Genomic DNA, 15,951 nt, shown 5'->3' on the forward strand with positions numbered 1-15,951 from the left:
TTTTTTTATCTCCCCTGACCCTGAGGGGTTTGGCTTGCCTTTGTGCTTTTTGTTTTTTTCTGTTTCTGAGACAAGGTCTTATTATGTAACCCTGGCCTGCCTGGGCCTGGAACTTACTGTCAACCAGGCTGGCCTCAAACTTTCTGCCTCCCAAGTGCAGGTTGATTAAAGGCCTAGGCCACCATGCCACCCTTTTTCTGGTTTTGCTACCTTGCTACCTTTTCTGTTTTCCTTTTCCCTTTCTCTACCCTTTACCTTCCAAACCTCAGTGCTCAAGACTGTACCCTTCACGGCCCGTACCGGCAAGCGAACATCCCGGCTCCTCTGTGAGGCCAGCCTGGGAGAGGAGATGCCCCTCTAGCTCCCAGGTACCCGAATAGCCTGGTCTGTGATCCCACTGCCATCAATCTGGGCATCTTGGGGGCAAATTCATGTCTCCCAGCCCTGGGCCAGTGCATGGCTGGAACGTATTGGGTGGGTGGGCGGTTCTGTCTAAGGTAAATCAGTGCCTCCTCCCACATGCACATAACCTGGATCCTTAAAAAGATAAGCCTGTGCCCTGGAGACTGGTCCAGGTGTGGGCAGACTCCTGAATTTATGTTTCTCCCCTGGTTCTCAGATCTTCGGAACCAGCCCTACATCCGCTCAGACACAGGTCGCCGCAGTGCTCGCCGGAGACCCCCAGTTCCCACTCTGCAGGCCACCGCTGACCTTTCGCTCTAGTTGCTATTTCTGCAGGTGGCTTCTGTAGGGAGTTGGGCTATGGGCAGGCTGGGGCTCAAGGAAGGTGTTTCTTAGCTCGACTGGGTCCGGCAGCCCCTCCTCCTGTCAACCACCACTTTGAGGAGGCCTCATCTCCCCAAAAGCTGCTTGCAGCATCCGGTCCCCCTAATAGCCATACTTAGCCCGAGCAGGAGCCTGGCCTGTAACTTATAAAGTGCACCTCGCCCCCTTAGCCCGGAGGACTCTCCTTGGACCTTATTTTTATACAAGATTAATAAAGATGTTTGCAAAAGATCCGCGTCAGCTCGGTGCCTGACCCCACCAGGTGCAGCCAGTTTCTCTCAGCAAACTCTACTTGTACAAGGTCTTCATAGCGGATCTCTGAAAACAGGCTGGCGAAGGGGAGGAAGCCAGCTTCGAGGGGCGCATTTGCTCCATCGGCTGGCTCACTAGCCCTGCAGGAGGACGAAGAGGACCTGCGAAAGATGGGGGCATGGGGGGGAACACTAGAGTTAGAGACACACCGGATTGGGTTTAGGAACACCTGGGGCTACCGCACCGCCCTCTGCGCCTGCACCAGCTCCGTCCCCATTTCTTTGGGTTCAGTTCCCACTCTTCTGTGGCTTCTTTGCCCGCCAATCACGCCCCATCTGCTGGCCCGCCTCCGCCCCATCTGCGGAGTCCTCAGCCTCCGGGTCCCTTCCTTCCGGTGCACCTTTGCAGAGCGGCCCAAGGTTGGGAGGGAGCGTGGGGCGGCCAGGTTGGTGAGGATTGGGGAGTCGGACATCCGGGCCTGGGGCTCGGTTCTGGATCCTGCGTTCCGGCCGCGTCCGCCCGGCCAAGTTGGGTATCTGAGCGTAGGGGCTGCGCCCACCTGGGACGGGATCCGAGAGGAGGAAGAGGCGGGAACAGTACTGGGAGGGAACCGCGGGATCCGTAGGTGGCCATGGGGCTACGGGTGACCCCGGAGCGTCCCCCTGCCCCTGTCTCGCGGGGTCCCACCTCGCGCCTCTGATCCCGCCCTCGGCTGGCTGGGGGGCGCACCCGCTTTGTACATTGTGTGCAGGGAGCGCGCCAGCTGGGTGCTGGAGAGGCCACTGAGGCACGCTGCCTGGCAGAAGTAGTTCAGGCTGGAGTACCCACGAGCAGGCCGTCCCTGGCCACGGACCCGGCCCTTACAGACCGGGCTCAGCCTCAGAGCCCGCTGCTTCTTGAAATAGTAGCTTGGAGGAGAAAGGTGGACCGCCTCAGACACCACTTCCCGCTCCTCTCTGTCTCACAGATAGGGAAACCCAAGCTTTTGGCCAGGGATGACTTGGGACCCAGGAAATGGACCCAGAAGTCAGGGCTCCTATCTCTGGGGCAGGAACATCAGGGGTTCTCTGCGGGCTCTGCTCTCCGAATCTTGGGCCTGGGAGCTGGGGATGGTTGTGCCCACCTTGTCACCTCCTGCCCTGATTTGGAGGGCACAAAGCCCTGGTTCAGCAGCTTGAACAGCACCTCAAGGAACAGTGTCTTCAGGCCTGGGGGTTCTTGGAGTGGATTGCTCTTCATTTGGCCTGAGGACATGGCAAAGGTGAGAAGGGATCTCCCCAGTCAGGCCTACCCTGACTCATCAGCTTTACCCCTCCTCACCCATGCACTGCTCCAGGCGGTGGCTGTCAGTGAGGACACCCAGGAAGTCCTTGAAGCTCATGATTCCATCACCTGGAAGACAGGAGGGTGCTATGGGTGCCTGCATGTGGAAAGTTTGCCCTGTAGAGGCTGTAGGGCTTTGCCAGCAGTTCCAGGTGTTAGAGAATCCAAAGGGTTTTACTTTGGAGAAAGAAATAGCTCTGGGGGAGCCCCAAGTCAGGATGAAGACTGACTCAGCAAATTTAAGGGCTAGGAAATAGGGGTGCTAATCTAGGTAGGCTTCCCAGAAGAGGGAACTTTAGAAATTAGGACCAGGCTAAGGATTTTGTAGATAGGGTAGGATTCTTTGAAGAGTACCTGGAGGCTAGAAGAGACAAAAGGGCAGAGACAAGGCACCCACCATCCAAGTCTGCCAGCCGTAGAGCCTCACACATCTCCTGTGGGCCCAGATGGAAACCCACATTGCACAGGGCAACTTTCATGCTGTGCATGTCCACAGTGCCTGTTGGGCTGCAGCTGAACAGTTTGAAAATATCCTGGAAAGCTGTGGGTACAGAGGGGGCAGTGGGTGAGGTGAAACATACTTGAGACATTCGTTTGCTAGCTGGAGTGGGACTGATGGCTTGGACTAACTCAATCTTTCTGGGCATGGTAACTTTCAATGCAAAGAACAAAGGTGGTTGCTGTATTGGCATGGAAGTGCCTAGTCAAGCCTTATGTCCAAAACCCATGGGCATGTTTGGACATGTTTGTATAAGAGGCATTTAAAATTCACACCCAGGGCAAGTGAGATGGCTCAGTGGGTGAGGGTCTTGCTGCCAAGCCTGATGACTTGAGTTCAATTTCCAGAACCAATATGATAGAAGGAGAGAACTGACTCCCATAAGTTGTCCTACACACGCACGCACACACACACACACCCACACAAGTGTAAAAATAAAATTCATATCTAAGGTCACACCTGGCAGCTAGCCTCTGGATCTGTAATGCTCTAGGAACCCTGCTTTGTGTCAGGCATATAGCAGGATCTAAAATTGTAGGAAATGATTCTTCTTTGATGGGTCCCTACCAACATCAGGGTGTGATCTTTGGGGAGCACTGGGAACAATGATTCCTTCTATCCTTACTCTCCACCCCTCAGCCCAGATCCAATGAGAACCTATTGTTTACTTTGGATAATTCTCCTTCCTCCCCTTTTCATCCTGTCCATCCAAACACTGTTATCAAAAGATCCTCCAATCCATTGAGTTTTCTTATCTCCTTCACACAAACAGACACAGACACACACATAAACACATTTGTTGGGGCCAGGCACATTAGTGGGCCTTTGGGCTGTGGAGAAGAGCACATTAGACTGGCATGGAGGGAAGGTTGCAGAAGGCTGACTTCTTCTTGTGAGCTTATAAATATGATAACCTTAAAGTAGGCAACCCCTTGTAATTTGGCCCTAAGCATCCCTTTAATTTTTATCCTTACTTCTAGCCCTGGGATCCTTACCTGCAAGTTGCCGGGATGTCAGGGGCAGCAGGCTGTCATCTGTCAAGCTGCTCCAGGAGAAGAGGTTAGACAGGCCTTTGTATCTGTTGCAAAGAGATTCCAGGGCCAGGCAGGCCTTTCCCCAAGCCCAGCACCCCAAGCCTGGTCTCTAGTCCCCACTCTCACCTCCCAGTTCTGACATCTGGGCCTGGCCAAGCAGGCTGGGTCACTGCAGGGTCCTTTAATTCTCTTGCCCTCCGTATGGTCTGCTCATCCCTTGTGGCCATGGCTGCTGCTACCTCCGACTGGGTCAGTTGGACTGTATACAGCTGCAGCCTCTCTTTCTGCATCCTGTTAGCCTGCTTCTCTTGTGAATCTTGTGTGAAGAGACTTCGAGGCTTCTGTGGAGGCCTTAGAGACAGGGAGAAGACAAGGCAAGGGGGCCCAGTCTACCATGGTGCACAGACTCCAGCGGCCCTAGGGGACCAGGCCTGTGAGTGAGCAGGTCCACTGCCTCCCAGGATCCTCAGATCAGGCTGAATCCACAGCCCTCTATGCAAGGGATTCTGAAGTGGGCATAGGGCATGAACCCCCCCACCCCAACTCAGGTCAAAGAAAAGAGCCCTTCTCCAGCCCTGGTCAGCTGTACCCTCTCAGTGTCAATGGGGATCTCTTGGTCTTCTGACCGCTGCTGTCTGAAAGGCAGAGTCACAGGCTCTGAGGCTGCCCCTAGGCTGCCTCTATGGTGGATTTTGTCTTTTGCCAAGAGCTGCAAGCTATTACAGGCCTGTGGCTTCCTGCCAGGGCACCTGCTGCTCTATTCTGAGTTTCTACCTCCCTTCAGGCATCTGATTTGTGATTCTACTCTGGATGCTAAGTCAAGATGGCAGAGGTCCCAAAGGAGAGGCAGGCCACAGAGTCCCAAAGTCAGGGGCTAGAGGACAGGGACCAGTCCAATATAACCTCACTCACCACATTTGAGAAACTTTCCATGTAGGCTGGGCATAGTGGGGCCTACCTTTATAATTCCAGCACTTGAGAGGCAGAGGCAGGTAGATCTCTGAGTTCAAAGCTAGCCTGGTCTACATAGTGAATTCCAGGTCAGCCAGGGCCACATAGTGAGACCCTATCTCAAAAAAAAAACAAAGCAAAAATACTAATAATAATTCTATTAAACCTTAATTAAAAAAATTTTTTTTTTGGTCTTTTTGAGATAGTGTCTCCCCGTAGCCCCAGCTGGCCTCCAAAGCAAAAATACTAATAATAATTCTATTAAACCTTAATTAAAAAAAATTTTTTTTTGGTCTTTTTGAGATAGTGTCTCCCCGTAGCCCCAGCTGGCCTGAAATTTGTTATATAGACCAGGCTGTCCTTGAACTCAGAGATCTGCCTGCCTTTGCCTCCCAAGTGCTGGGATTAAAGGCATGTGCTATTATGCCGGGTTCTTAACAAATTTTAAAGAATGTAAATCATACAATGTCTGTTCTCAGGTCACAAAGGGATTAAATTAGAAACTAATAACAGAGAGGGCTGGAAGATATCCAAACATCTGGATATTAAATAACACACTTGTATACAATGCATGGGGCTAGGTGTGGTGACATACATAAGTAACTCCAGTACTCTGGAGGCTGAGGCAAAAGAATTGTGAGTTCAAGTCTAGTTTGGGCTACATAAGACCTTGTCAAAAAGAGAAGGAAAAAGCACATTATTAAAAATAAAACAATGCCTGGCATGGTAGTGCCCATCTTTAATCTCAGCACTTGGGAGGCAAACGCAGGTAGCTCTTTTTGAGTTCAAGGCCAGCCTGGTCTACATAGTAAGTTCCAGGCCAGCTGGGGCTATAGGGAGACCCTGTCTCAAAAAGACCAAATAAAATAAAATAAATAAAAATAATACAATGTCCAAATACTGGTGCAGAGAAAGAAGGATCAGGGGTTCGAGATCATCCTTAACTATATAGTGAGTTTGAAGATAGCCTGGACTGCATGAGACCCTATCTCAAAAAAAAAAAAAAAAAAAAAAATGGGTCAAAGAAGAAATCTCAAACTAAATGAAAACAAAAATGCAACCTATTCAAAATTTTGGAATGTAGTAAAAGTAGTGCTTAGAGGGAAATATGTAGCATTAAGTGCATGTTTTAGAAAAGGAAAAATATTATCTAAAACCAATAATCAGAGTTTCTGCCTCAAGGAACTAGAAAAAGAAGTAGAACTTGAATAATAAAAACTAGAGCAAAGATCAAGATCAAAAATGAAAACAAAAATGCAACCTATTCAAAATTTTGGAATGTAGTAAAAGTAGTGCTTAGAGGGAAATATGTAGCATTAAGTGCATGTTTTAGAAAAGGAAAAATATTATCTAAAACCAATAATCAGAGTTTCTGCCTCAAGGAACTAGAAAAAGAAGTAGAACTTGAATAATAAAAACTAGAGCAAAGATCAAGATCAAAAGCTGGAAGTCAATAAAATAATATAAAAGCAAAAAGCTTGTTCTTTAAAAGAGCAATAAAATAGACAGGCAGGGCCAGTGAGATGGCTCAGCAGGTAAAGGCACCAGCTGCCAACCCTGATGATCTCAGTTCAATCCCCGGGACTCACATGGTGGAGAGAGAGAATCAATTTCCAAAAGTCCTCCGACCTCCACACAAGTGGTTAAAAGCACTTGTTCATCCAGAGGACTGAGTTTGGTTCCCAGCACCCACATCAGGCAGCTCACAACTGCCTGTAACTCCTGTTCCAAAGAATCCAACACTCTCTTCTGGCTTCTGCAGGCATTGCACGCACATGATGCACTTACATATATACAGGCAAGACACTCACACATAAAATAAAAAATAAGTCTCCCCTCTCCCCAAAGGACTATTACACACAATATAGAAAGGACATTTAAAACTCAGCAATAAAGGGTTGGAGAGATGGCTACATGGTTAAGAGCACTTGCTTCTTTTTCAGAGGACCTGAGTTTGATTTCTAAGACTCACATGGTGGCTCATAAAAATCTGTAAATCTGGTTTCAGAGGATCCGATGCCCTCTTCTTGCCCCTGCAGGCACTACATGCAAGTGGTACATATACATACATGCAGACAAAACACTCATATACATAAAATAAAATATTTTTAAAATACCCTTGGGCTGGAGAGATGGCTCAGTGGTTAAGAGCACTGGCTGCTCTTGCAGAGGACCCAGGTTCAATTCCCAGCACCCATGTGGCGGCTAACATAACTCCGTTACTCCAGTTACAGGAAAACCTGATGCCCTCCTCTGACCTCTGCAGGTATTGCATGATGTGGGTACACTAACATACATGCAGGCATATGTTCATACACATAAAATAAAAATAATAAAATATTTTAAAAAAATATCCTCAGCAATAAGAAAATGAATCACCCAGTTAAAAATGGGCAGACATATGAGATATTTATCATCATGTATCATTAGGAAATTGCAAATGAAAACAACAAACTACCACTACCTATCTATTAAAATGCTAAAATTCAAGCTGGGCATAGTGGTGCATCCCAGCACTTGGGAGGCAGAGGCAGGCAGATCTCTATGAGTTCAAGGCCAGCCAGGTCTACATAGTTCCAGGCAAGCTGGGACTACAGAGAGACCCTGTCTCAAAAACACACACAAAAAGCTAAAATTCAAAATACTAACACCACCAAATGTTAAAGATGAGGAACAGCTTGGTGGGAATGCAAAGAGTCAAGAGTAACTTTGGAAGATGATTTGCCCATTTCTTACAACACTAAACACACCTTTACCATGTATATAACCTGGCAATCACACTCCTTGGTATTTACCTGAATAATTTTAAAGCTTAAGTCTACACAAAACCAAACCAGTGAGTACCAGGGGTTGAGGGGAGCAAGGATTGAATAGGTGGGTCACAGAGGACTTTCTGGGAAGGTAAACTATTTTGTGTGCTCCTACAGTGAGACACATATACATTTGTCAAAACCTACAAAAAATACAACACCGAGTGTGAACCCTGATGTCACCATGAGCTTTGGGTGATGGTGGTTTGAGTGTAAGGATGTGTATCTCTGGTTCAGGATGCTTATGTTGGGGAGGCTGGGGGAGATAGGGATAGAGGCTATGTGAGGACTATCTGTGCTTACAGTTCAACTTTGTTGTACACTTAAACCATAAAAAAAATTTTTTTTGAAACAGGATTTCATCTAACCCAGGCTGGCCTTGAACATGCTATGTAGTCAAAGATGACTGAACTGCTGATCCTTCTGCCTCCACCTCCCAAGTACTGGGATGATAGGTGTTTAACCCACCCCTGGTTTAAAAACAGAATTTATTGTTAGAAAGTTAGTAAAACAATACATTCCCAAAAAAGGAATCCTTAGAGCTAAATGACACTCTGGCTGCCCCTCCCCAGACACTCGCCTCTTTGTCCCTCCTACTTTCTTGCCCTTTCCCTGCTTCCTGATCCCACTCCTCTGACCTTGGGCATTTCCTCAACCTTCTCCCAGGGTCTTCTTTTTTTTAAACTATTTTTGTTTTATGTGTATTAGTGTTTTGCCTGCATCTGTATGTAAGTGCACCAAATGTGTGCCTGGTGCCCACAGGGCCAGAGGGGTCATCAGATCCCCTGGAACTGGAATCACAGACATTTGTGAGCCACCATGTAGGTGCCAGGAATTGAACCCAGGTCCTCTGCAAGAGCAGTAAACTACTCTGAACTGCTGAGTCATCTTTCCAGCCCCTCCTACCCCTGCCCGCCACTGGCTCCCTGTTCCCCTTAGAGTCTTGATGGGCTTTCACATGGCAGGAAGTCTGATATACAGATCAAGAGGCTGACCAGGGCTGGGTGTGGTGGCAGGCTCCTCCTGCAACCTAGCACTCAGCAGACCAAGGCAAGAGGTTTGACAGTTCAAGGCTAGCTTGGGTTACATAGTGATACTCCATCTCCAAAAAAAACCAAACCCAAACCAAACAAAAAAGCCATATATAGTGGTGGTGCACACCAGTAATCCTAGCACTCAGAATGTTGAGGCAGGAGGATTGCTGCAAGTGTGAAGCCAGCTTGGGCTACACAGAGTAAGACCCTGTAACACACACACACACACACACACACACACACACACACACACGCATGCAGACATGCACCTACACACACAGCTGACCACAGCCCAAGATGGCCCCTTCTCTTTCTCTATGTCCACATCTCCCCACATTCCAAATTCCTTTCCCGCCTGCGTAACCTCCTGGCCTCTGCCAGCTCTTCTACATTGCCCCTCCTCTGGGCCTCCAAAGCCTAACCCTAGGCATGGACAGGCATTTATGTGTTGTGTTTTATCCCTGTGACTGGTGCTAGGCATGCATGTATCCAGGTGCTTGCACAGCATGTTTTGCCTGTCTGTGTGCATGGATGCATGTGTTATGCAAGTGCTGGTGTGTGTGAGTACCTCTGGGTTACATGTGAGGTGCATCATTATGCACGGGCTCTCCCTGCATTTGGAGGTGCTTCCAGCTTGGGGCTGTGATCTCCTGGAGGACTAGTCCTTCAAACTCAGTTTTCCCTTCCATCAAGTCTCTGAACAGCACCTCTCCCCAGGCCTTCCCACTAGAGATACAGGAAGACTTCCCTTCAGACTCACTTTCTCACTTGGTCAGCCCCACCCTTTGGGGCCACATCCTCAGATGATGCCCACATGTCCCTGGCTTTAGGTCTAAGAAACTGAAGCCCAGGATGGGATTCCAAGGCTCTCTTAAGGCTCATATAGATTCTTTCCAGTGGCCTATGGGGCTGGTAGGTAGAAGCGAAGTGGAACCATCCCCGGGGAGTTAGCAAGTCCTGGACACCTGGCCAGGAATGATGCCAGAATCTTCAAGGGGGTAGGTAGGCTCGAGGAATCTAAAAAATGTGATGTCATCCCTAAAAAAACTTGCTTCTAGGATATAACAGCCAGGTGAACTTACTGGTCAGGAGCATTAGTTCCCCCAAACCTGAGCCAGAGCCCAAGTGGGGTGGTGCAGACCTGTAATGTTAGCACTCATGAGGCTGAGGGAGAAGGATCAAGGGTTTGAGACCAACTTGGGTTACATGAGACCCTGTCTCAAAAATCCAAGGCTGGGGAAGTAGCTTAGTGGTAGAGCACTTGCCTAATAGCCCAAGGCCCTGGGGTTGATATTCAGCACCTTAAGAAAAAAAATCTGCATGGGGCCAGCACTGGAGGCTTTAATGCTTTTGTCTAGTCATTTCTCTGGGGTTGAGGGGGAGGACAGCTTAAAATGGATTTTCAGCAATAATGGAGTCCCTTTTTTGGTTCCTGGCACTGAGATGCAACACAAAAGAGACAGTGTCACTAGGGTCCCAGTGAGAGGGTAGAGGAAGGGGTAAGCTCAGAGGCCTGCCTGAGGGAGGAGGTCATTAGGGTAAGGGGTCTTCCATGGCACCTGCTGGGCTAATGACATTCTGTTCTGTGTCTATGTAACACCAGAGGCTGGGGTGCTAAAGCCCTGTTTCCTCATTCTTTTCACAAAAGTGTCCCAGGGCAGCAGCCTTCAGCCTCTCCTCAGGCAGACGCTAGAGAAACATGTCTACTTGCTGATACCACATGACCCTTGCCCCCTCTTTGAACCCAAAACTCTGCCCTAGCCCTGGAGAGCTCACCCTCCATGGTCCCCCAGGCCTCCTCCAGCCCTGGCTTTGCTACTGCACCTCGGTCCACTGGAACCTCGTTTCCGGCAGCCTTTATGAGGTAATTGAGGTTAGGCCCTCACTGAACAACTTGTATCCTTGCCCAGCCCCTCATTCCACTATTTGACACCCCACGTTAATGAGGCCCCTTGTGGAGGGGCTGCATGCCAGCTGCACTCACTCTTCTTTGACTTCCTGAAGCTGGGGGGACAGGGCTGGTGCCTAGAGAAACTTTACTTCCCCTTTGATAGTGGCCTTCTTGAACCCTGTCTTGCTGAAGTCTAGGTAAGAGCAAGGGAAGTTCTGAGTTTTCTGGGTCCAAGGTTGGCACGTCTCCACGGGTTTGGGCAATTTCTCTGGAAGCTTGTGTTTCTCTGGGGCAGGCTGGGTGAGCTGGGCAGCCTGGACAGGCTGCATAAGCTCTATGGAAGGCTCCCGGGCCTTCTCAGGTGGACCTTTGATCATGTCCTCCATATTGCTGAAGGAAGCTATGGCCAGGGAGGATGCAAAATTGATAAGCTCTGCCAGGCCAATGGCTGTTGGCAGGCTGGTGCAGGACATGTGGGGGCTTGGTGACCTTGGGGATACATTTGGGAGAAGCTGACCAGTGTGGACAGACTTCTGCTCCAGGGAACTCTTGTAGCACTGAATTTTGAAGGCCCGCTGTAGGCTGTGCTCTGATGCCTGGATGAGCTTGTTTGCCCAGAAGAGGTGGTTGGAGGTCTGTACACAGATCGAGCGATACTGGGAGGACAACCTGGTCCTCCTCCCTGTAGCTGGAGTTGGTGTTGAAGCTCCAGGGCCTGAAGTTGTGCATGGGTGGCAGCTCCTTCTTGTAGAGCTTGAGGGACTTGATCCTGTAGCCCTGTTGCTCTGGGGTTTCCATAAAGCAGTCCCATTTCTTCCAGTTGTGGTACTGGACCTAGGTCTGGATCTGAGTCCACTTTGGGTAGTGTCTCCTTCTTCGGCAGTTCTATTTTCAGCTGAAGTTTTTCATTGGAACCTGAGGAAGCAGAAGCTGGGCACCCCTCCCTCCCAGAAGACTCCTTTGGCACCCCTGTTCTGCTCCTATCTGGCATACTGCCCACCTCTTCCCTCCACTTGCCCCTTCTGGGAGACCTGCTCAAAGCAGGGAAGGAAGTGGTGAGGGGGTATGGGTGGCCTGGTACTACAGTCCAAGAACTGCCAAGGATAAGGACCCTGCCCTCTTGCCTGCCACTTCTCCATAAAGTATGATGGTCTCACCTCTGTTTCATCTTCCTCTGTTTCTTCCTGGGTGTGGGGGTGGTGGTAGTAGTCATTCCTGAAACAGGAGGAGTCAAAGTGGGTGATAGGAATCCATGGGGTGGGTCTTCAGGGAAAGGGGGTCTCTAGGGCTGTCAGAGGGCCTAGAGATTGTATAGGGGCTGACAAGATGACCCAAGCTCTTCCACTCCCTTGTTGTCCCTGTTCCGAACAGGAACTCTAGAGTGGTATTTTTGTGTGTATGTGGTGTATGTAGGTATGCATGTACACATGCGTGTGTTGAAGCACATGTGGAGGGCTAGAGGTTGACACTGGGCTATGTTCTTTAATCACTCTCCATCTTGTTTTGTTTGAGACAGGTCTCACTATGTAGCCCTAGCTGGCCTCAAACTCACAGAGGTCCACCTGTCTCTGCCTCCTGAGTGCTGGGACTAAAGACATGTGCCACAATGCCTGGCTTCCACTTTATTTTTTAATACAGGATCTCTCTCCCTGAACCTGGAGCTCACTGATTTGCTAGACTGGCTCGCCAGTGAGCCCCCTGGGATTCCCCTGTTTCCATCTCCTAGCCCTGGTATTACAGGGGGCTAGAGATCTGAACTCAGGCCCCTATGCTTGCACAGTAAGCATTTTTCCCACTAAGGTATTTCTCCAACCTCTGGAGTGGTATTCTTTAAAAAAATTTATTTTTATTTTATGTGTATTAGTGTTTTTGTCTGCATGTATGTATGTATACCATATGTGTGCCTGGTGCCCAGGGAGGTCAGAAGAAGGTGTCAGATCCCCTGGAACTAGAGTTACAGGTGGTTGTTAGCCACCATGTAGGTGCTGGGAACCACACTGGGGTCCTTTGGTGGAAGTGCAGTCAACGTCCTTAACTGCTGAGCTATCTCTCCAGCCTTCCTGGCATGGTAATCTTAAGCTTCTTTGAGCTTCAGAAACTTTTGGAGAGCTTGCCAACCCATCCCTCAGCTCCAAAACACAGGATCAGTTGGTTGGAGGTGAGGCCTGGGAATCTTCATTCTCCTCAAGCCTTGCATATATATGAGGAATCTATTGTCATATCCTGCAGTGCAGCTCACTGTGAGAACTGGTGCCCCCAAAGTGGCTCCATACAAAGGAAAGCCCAGGATATAGCCAGTTACTCACCTGCTCCATACCCAATGGGCAGACCTGAGAAGCCAGAGAATTAAGGGGGCCCTTCAATGTTTCTTGGTCCCTACTTCTAATTGGTCCTTCCTTAGGCACCCGTCTACCTCTACCTTGGACAGCTATGTCTTCAGCAAACAAGGCAGCCCTTCCTGTGGTGTAACCTATCACAGTCCTCCAGTACTAGAGGCTGAAGGCAGAGATGGATTGCAGCCCTTCCTCCCACCCCAGCCTTTGGCCTGGACACCAGCCCTGAGAATTTGGAAAGGGGTTAAAGGGAGGAAGATCCTAGTTATGTGAGGTGCATGGTGTCAGGGGAGGGGGGATTGGGGGTCTGGGGGACAGGGTCTGTGATGATGGGAATGGGTTCTCACAGTCTCTCCACAATATCCACAGAGTTCCTGCCATGGCAGGGAAATGCACTGGTTCCTGGAAGGGAAAAGGAGATAAGGTCAGGGAGCCTCAGGATGGGGACAGCCCCTGAATGGGACAAGGGGTGCTGCCCAGCCACTTTCTTCTGCCCTCCTTTCTCTCCCTTGGGTCCCTTTGCCATGGCCTCTACCACCCCACCCCTCGTCTCCTCTTGTCACCCCCTTGGCAGGGTCACCAGTCCCGCCTTCCTGCCCTCCATATTCATCTCCCTCTACTGGCTGTCTTGGCCTTTCCCCAACTCTTGGCTCCATCGCCTGCCTCCACAAGCAAGAATGCCCACAGCATTCCCTTCCTATGATGGAGTACTGCAGTACTTTATCTTATTGACTCTATACCAAACATTAGAGGGGTTCGTCTCCCAGGATTTCCACAGCTGATAGTTGCTAAGGCAAAGACTTCAGGGTTTTCTGTTCTACTGTCCTCTGCAGGAGCCCATCATACCTCAGGAGAACCTTCCCCATCCAGGTCTGTTCTGCATCTGTGCTGCTTCCTGAGTGCGCCCTGGTCACCCATCACTGATTGGGCCAACACTCACACTCAGGGTGCTTGGTCTGGGTAGTAACACCTCACTGCTGGCTGGTGAGTTTGAATCACCCCTTTGAAATCCTAGGAGGTTGAGTGACCCTAGGGGCATCCTGGAACCAGAAAGCAACCAGGAGGCTTATGTCCTCTGACATGGAAGCTTCCCGTCATCCCCTAGGAGTGGGGCACCAGGCAGTCCTGGCCTCTGCTCCCTAGGGTTGTGAATAAGGGTAGATAGTGAAGGATTACAGCAGTCATGTTTCTTGCAAAGTGAATCCCCATGAGCCTGCAGTGCAGCAGGAAGTGATAACCTTGCTTTTTTTTTTTTCAGCAGAGATTTGCTCCCAGGATTCTATAAGAAGCTTGAGAATGTGCTGAGGCTTCTTCCTAGAGATGGAGAGGCTGGATGGGGTGGTCCTTGCATGGCTGGTCCTAAGCATTGGGATTCAGGTATGTCTGTACTTCAGCCAGGCCTGGGGATCTTAGATCAGCTTTGTGGTGCGGCTCTGAGGACAGCACCATGGACAGAACCTCAGCAGCCAGCTCTGCCTCCTTGACCACCTGCTCTTCTGCTTCCTCCATCTTCTCCAGGTCCAGCTGCACTTGCCCCGAGCATGGCTCTTTCTCCAGACAACCACAGAGCCTTCCTTGTTCACGTTACAGTTTCCCTGGGCACTCTGATCACCACACAGCCCCAACCCTTCCACACGCAGGAACGGACAGGAGGACAAATGACAGTGGTGCGAGCCTCGTAGCAGCACTGGGGACTGGAAGAAAAAGTCTGAGGTTGATTCAACTTGGGACCTTTGTGCCTGACCTGGGAATGTTCTGACAGACATCAAGTGACAGTAGGTGATCTATGAAATATTTCCAATTGTTGCTAGGATATGGAAATATATTCTCATTTCCTGCATGTATGCTAAATTCCTATTAGTTCTGATAGCTTTTCTCAGAGATTCCATCAGGTTTATACATGGACAATAATCTGTGTGAATCAAGACAATTTTATTTCTTCCTTCTGTGTCTGAAGCCTCATCTTTCCTTTTCTTTCTTTTTTGCACTGGGAGCAATTGCTACACAGTGTTGAGGTTGGGGGTGGACATCCTTGTTTCATTTTCGCTTAGTGGGGAAACATTCAGTATTTCATCTTTGTGAGGCTAGTCATAATTTTCTTTTAGATGCCTTTTGTCAGGTTGAAGTTTCATTTCCTAGTTTTCTTTGTTATTTTTTAATATTTATTTTATTTTAAAATTATATGTATATGTGTATGTCTGAGTGTGGGTATATGCACATGAGTACCGGTGTCCTTGGACGCCAGAGGCATTGCATCTCCCTGGAACTGGAGTTACAGGTCATTGTAGCTGCTTGAAGTGGGTGCTGGGAATCAAACTTAAGTTTTCTGCTCTTAACCACCAAGCCATCTCTCCAGCCCCTACCTGTTTTTTGGAGACAGGTGTCCCGCGCTATCGTCTCGCCAGCAAGAACGACGCGGCACACTCAGGATCCTTCTGCAGAAAAGCTTTAATGCATCTTGAGAGGGAGAGCATAAGCTTACAGGGCGAAGACCCCGAATGTCGGAAACCCAGCCCTTATATAGGTTAGTAAGCCCGTCTTGGACGTGGCAACTCTTGATTGGTCACAAACTCATCAGCCCATATCACGCCACGAGGTAGGCAGAGACTAGAAGGTGGAAAATTACTTCGGGCATGCGTACTGACTTATTTACTGCTCAGCATGAACCGGATGTGAGCGCCATCTTGTAATGGCGTCTGCAGGGACGGCAGGCAGCTCCCCACAGTTATTGCCAGCTACTGCCACTCCTCCATTCTTGTGGGTGCCGCTCCTTTGTTCTCATGGGGGTCAAGGCTGCTCCTCCACTCACCCTGGGCTGAGGCCACTCTTCTGCTCACCTGGTGCTGAGGCAGCTCTTCTGCTTGCCCTGTTCTGCCTCCTGTCGTGGCCTCTTCTGCCCAGTTCCAGAGTGCAGGGCTGGTGAGAAGACTATGTCAGCGGAACACCATTCAGACACAGGAGACCAGGTTCAGTGACACAGGTTTGCTTTATTGCAGGAAGGCACAAGCTTATATAGGGGTAGTGGTCCAATCACAGCA

The 15,951-nt window shown here is 49.5% G+C and overlaps 3 protein-coding genes across 7 annotated transcripts in view; 1 reads left to right on the top strand and 2 right to left on the bottom strand.

The window, feature by feature from the left end:
- Positions 1-1,010, top strand: part of Fmnl1 (formin like 1) — a 27,793-nt gene extending 26,783 nt beyond the window's left edge. For 3 of the 5 annotated variants that reach the window (XM_008838240.3, XM_008838242.3, XM_008838244.3), the window contains one exon: positions 620-1,010. In XM_008838240.3, the coding sequence (XP_008836462.1) occupies positions 620-723 (104 nt within the window). In that variant the 3' untranslated portion in view covers positions 724-1,010. Of the gene's footprint in view, positions 1-269; positions 369-619 lie in introns of all 5 variants that reach the window. The other 2 variants (XM_008838241.3, XM_008838243.3) reach the window with 1 other exon arrangement.
- Positions 1,011-1,074: 64 nt separating this feature from the next.
- Positions 1,075-4,533, bottom strand: LOC103738432 (EF-hand calcium-binding domain-containing protein 3-like; the record flags this gene model as incomplete). The annotated part of the gene is made up of 9 exons (XM_029565974.1): positions 1,075-1,199; positions 1,439-1,597; positions 1,768-1,946; positions 2,162-2,282; positions 2,359-2,430; positions 2,759-2,902; positions 3,856-3,902; positions 4,021-4,245; positions 4,484-4,533. Coding segments are annotated over 9 exons (1,122 nt in total), but the record flags the coding sequence as incomplete, so codon positions are not given.
- Positions 4,534-10,047: 5,514 nt separating this feature from the next.
- Positions 10,048-15,164, bottom strand: Spata32 (spermatogenesis associated 32). Its single transcript, XM_029565975.1, is given in 6 exon segments — positions 10,048-10,132; positions 10,674-11,243; positions 11,245-11,414; positions 11,738-11,795; positions 13,261-13,315; positions 15,140-15,164. Coding segments are annotated over 6 exon segments (963 nt in total).
- Between the last annotated feature and the right edge of the window lie 787 nt (positions 15,165-15,951).

Source organism: Nannospalax galili, unplaced genomic scaffold (assembly GCF_000622305.1).
Source record: "Nannospalax galili isolate Female #2095 unplaced genomic scaffold, S.galili_v1.0 scaffold95, whole genome shotgun sequence".
Taxonomy (NCBI): Eukaryota; Metazoa; Chordata; class Mammalia; order Rodentia; family Spalacidae; genus Nannospalax; species Nannospalax galili.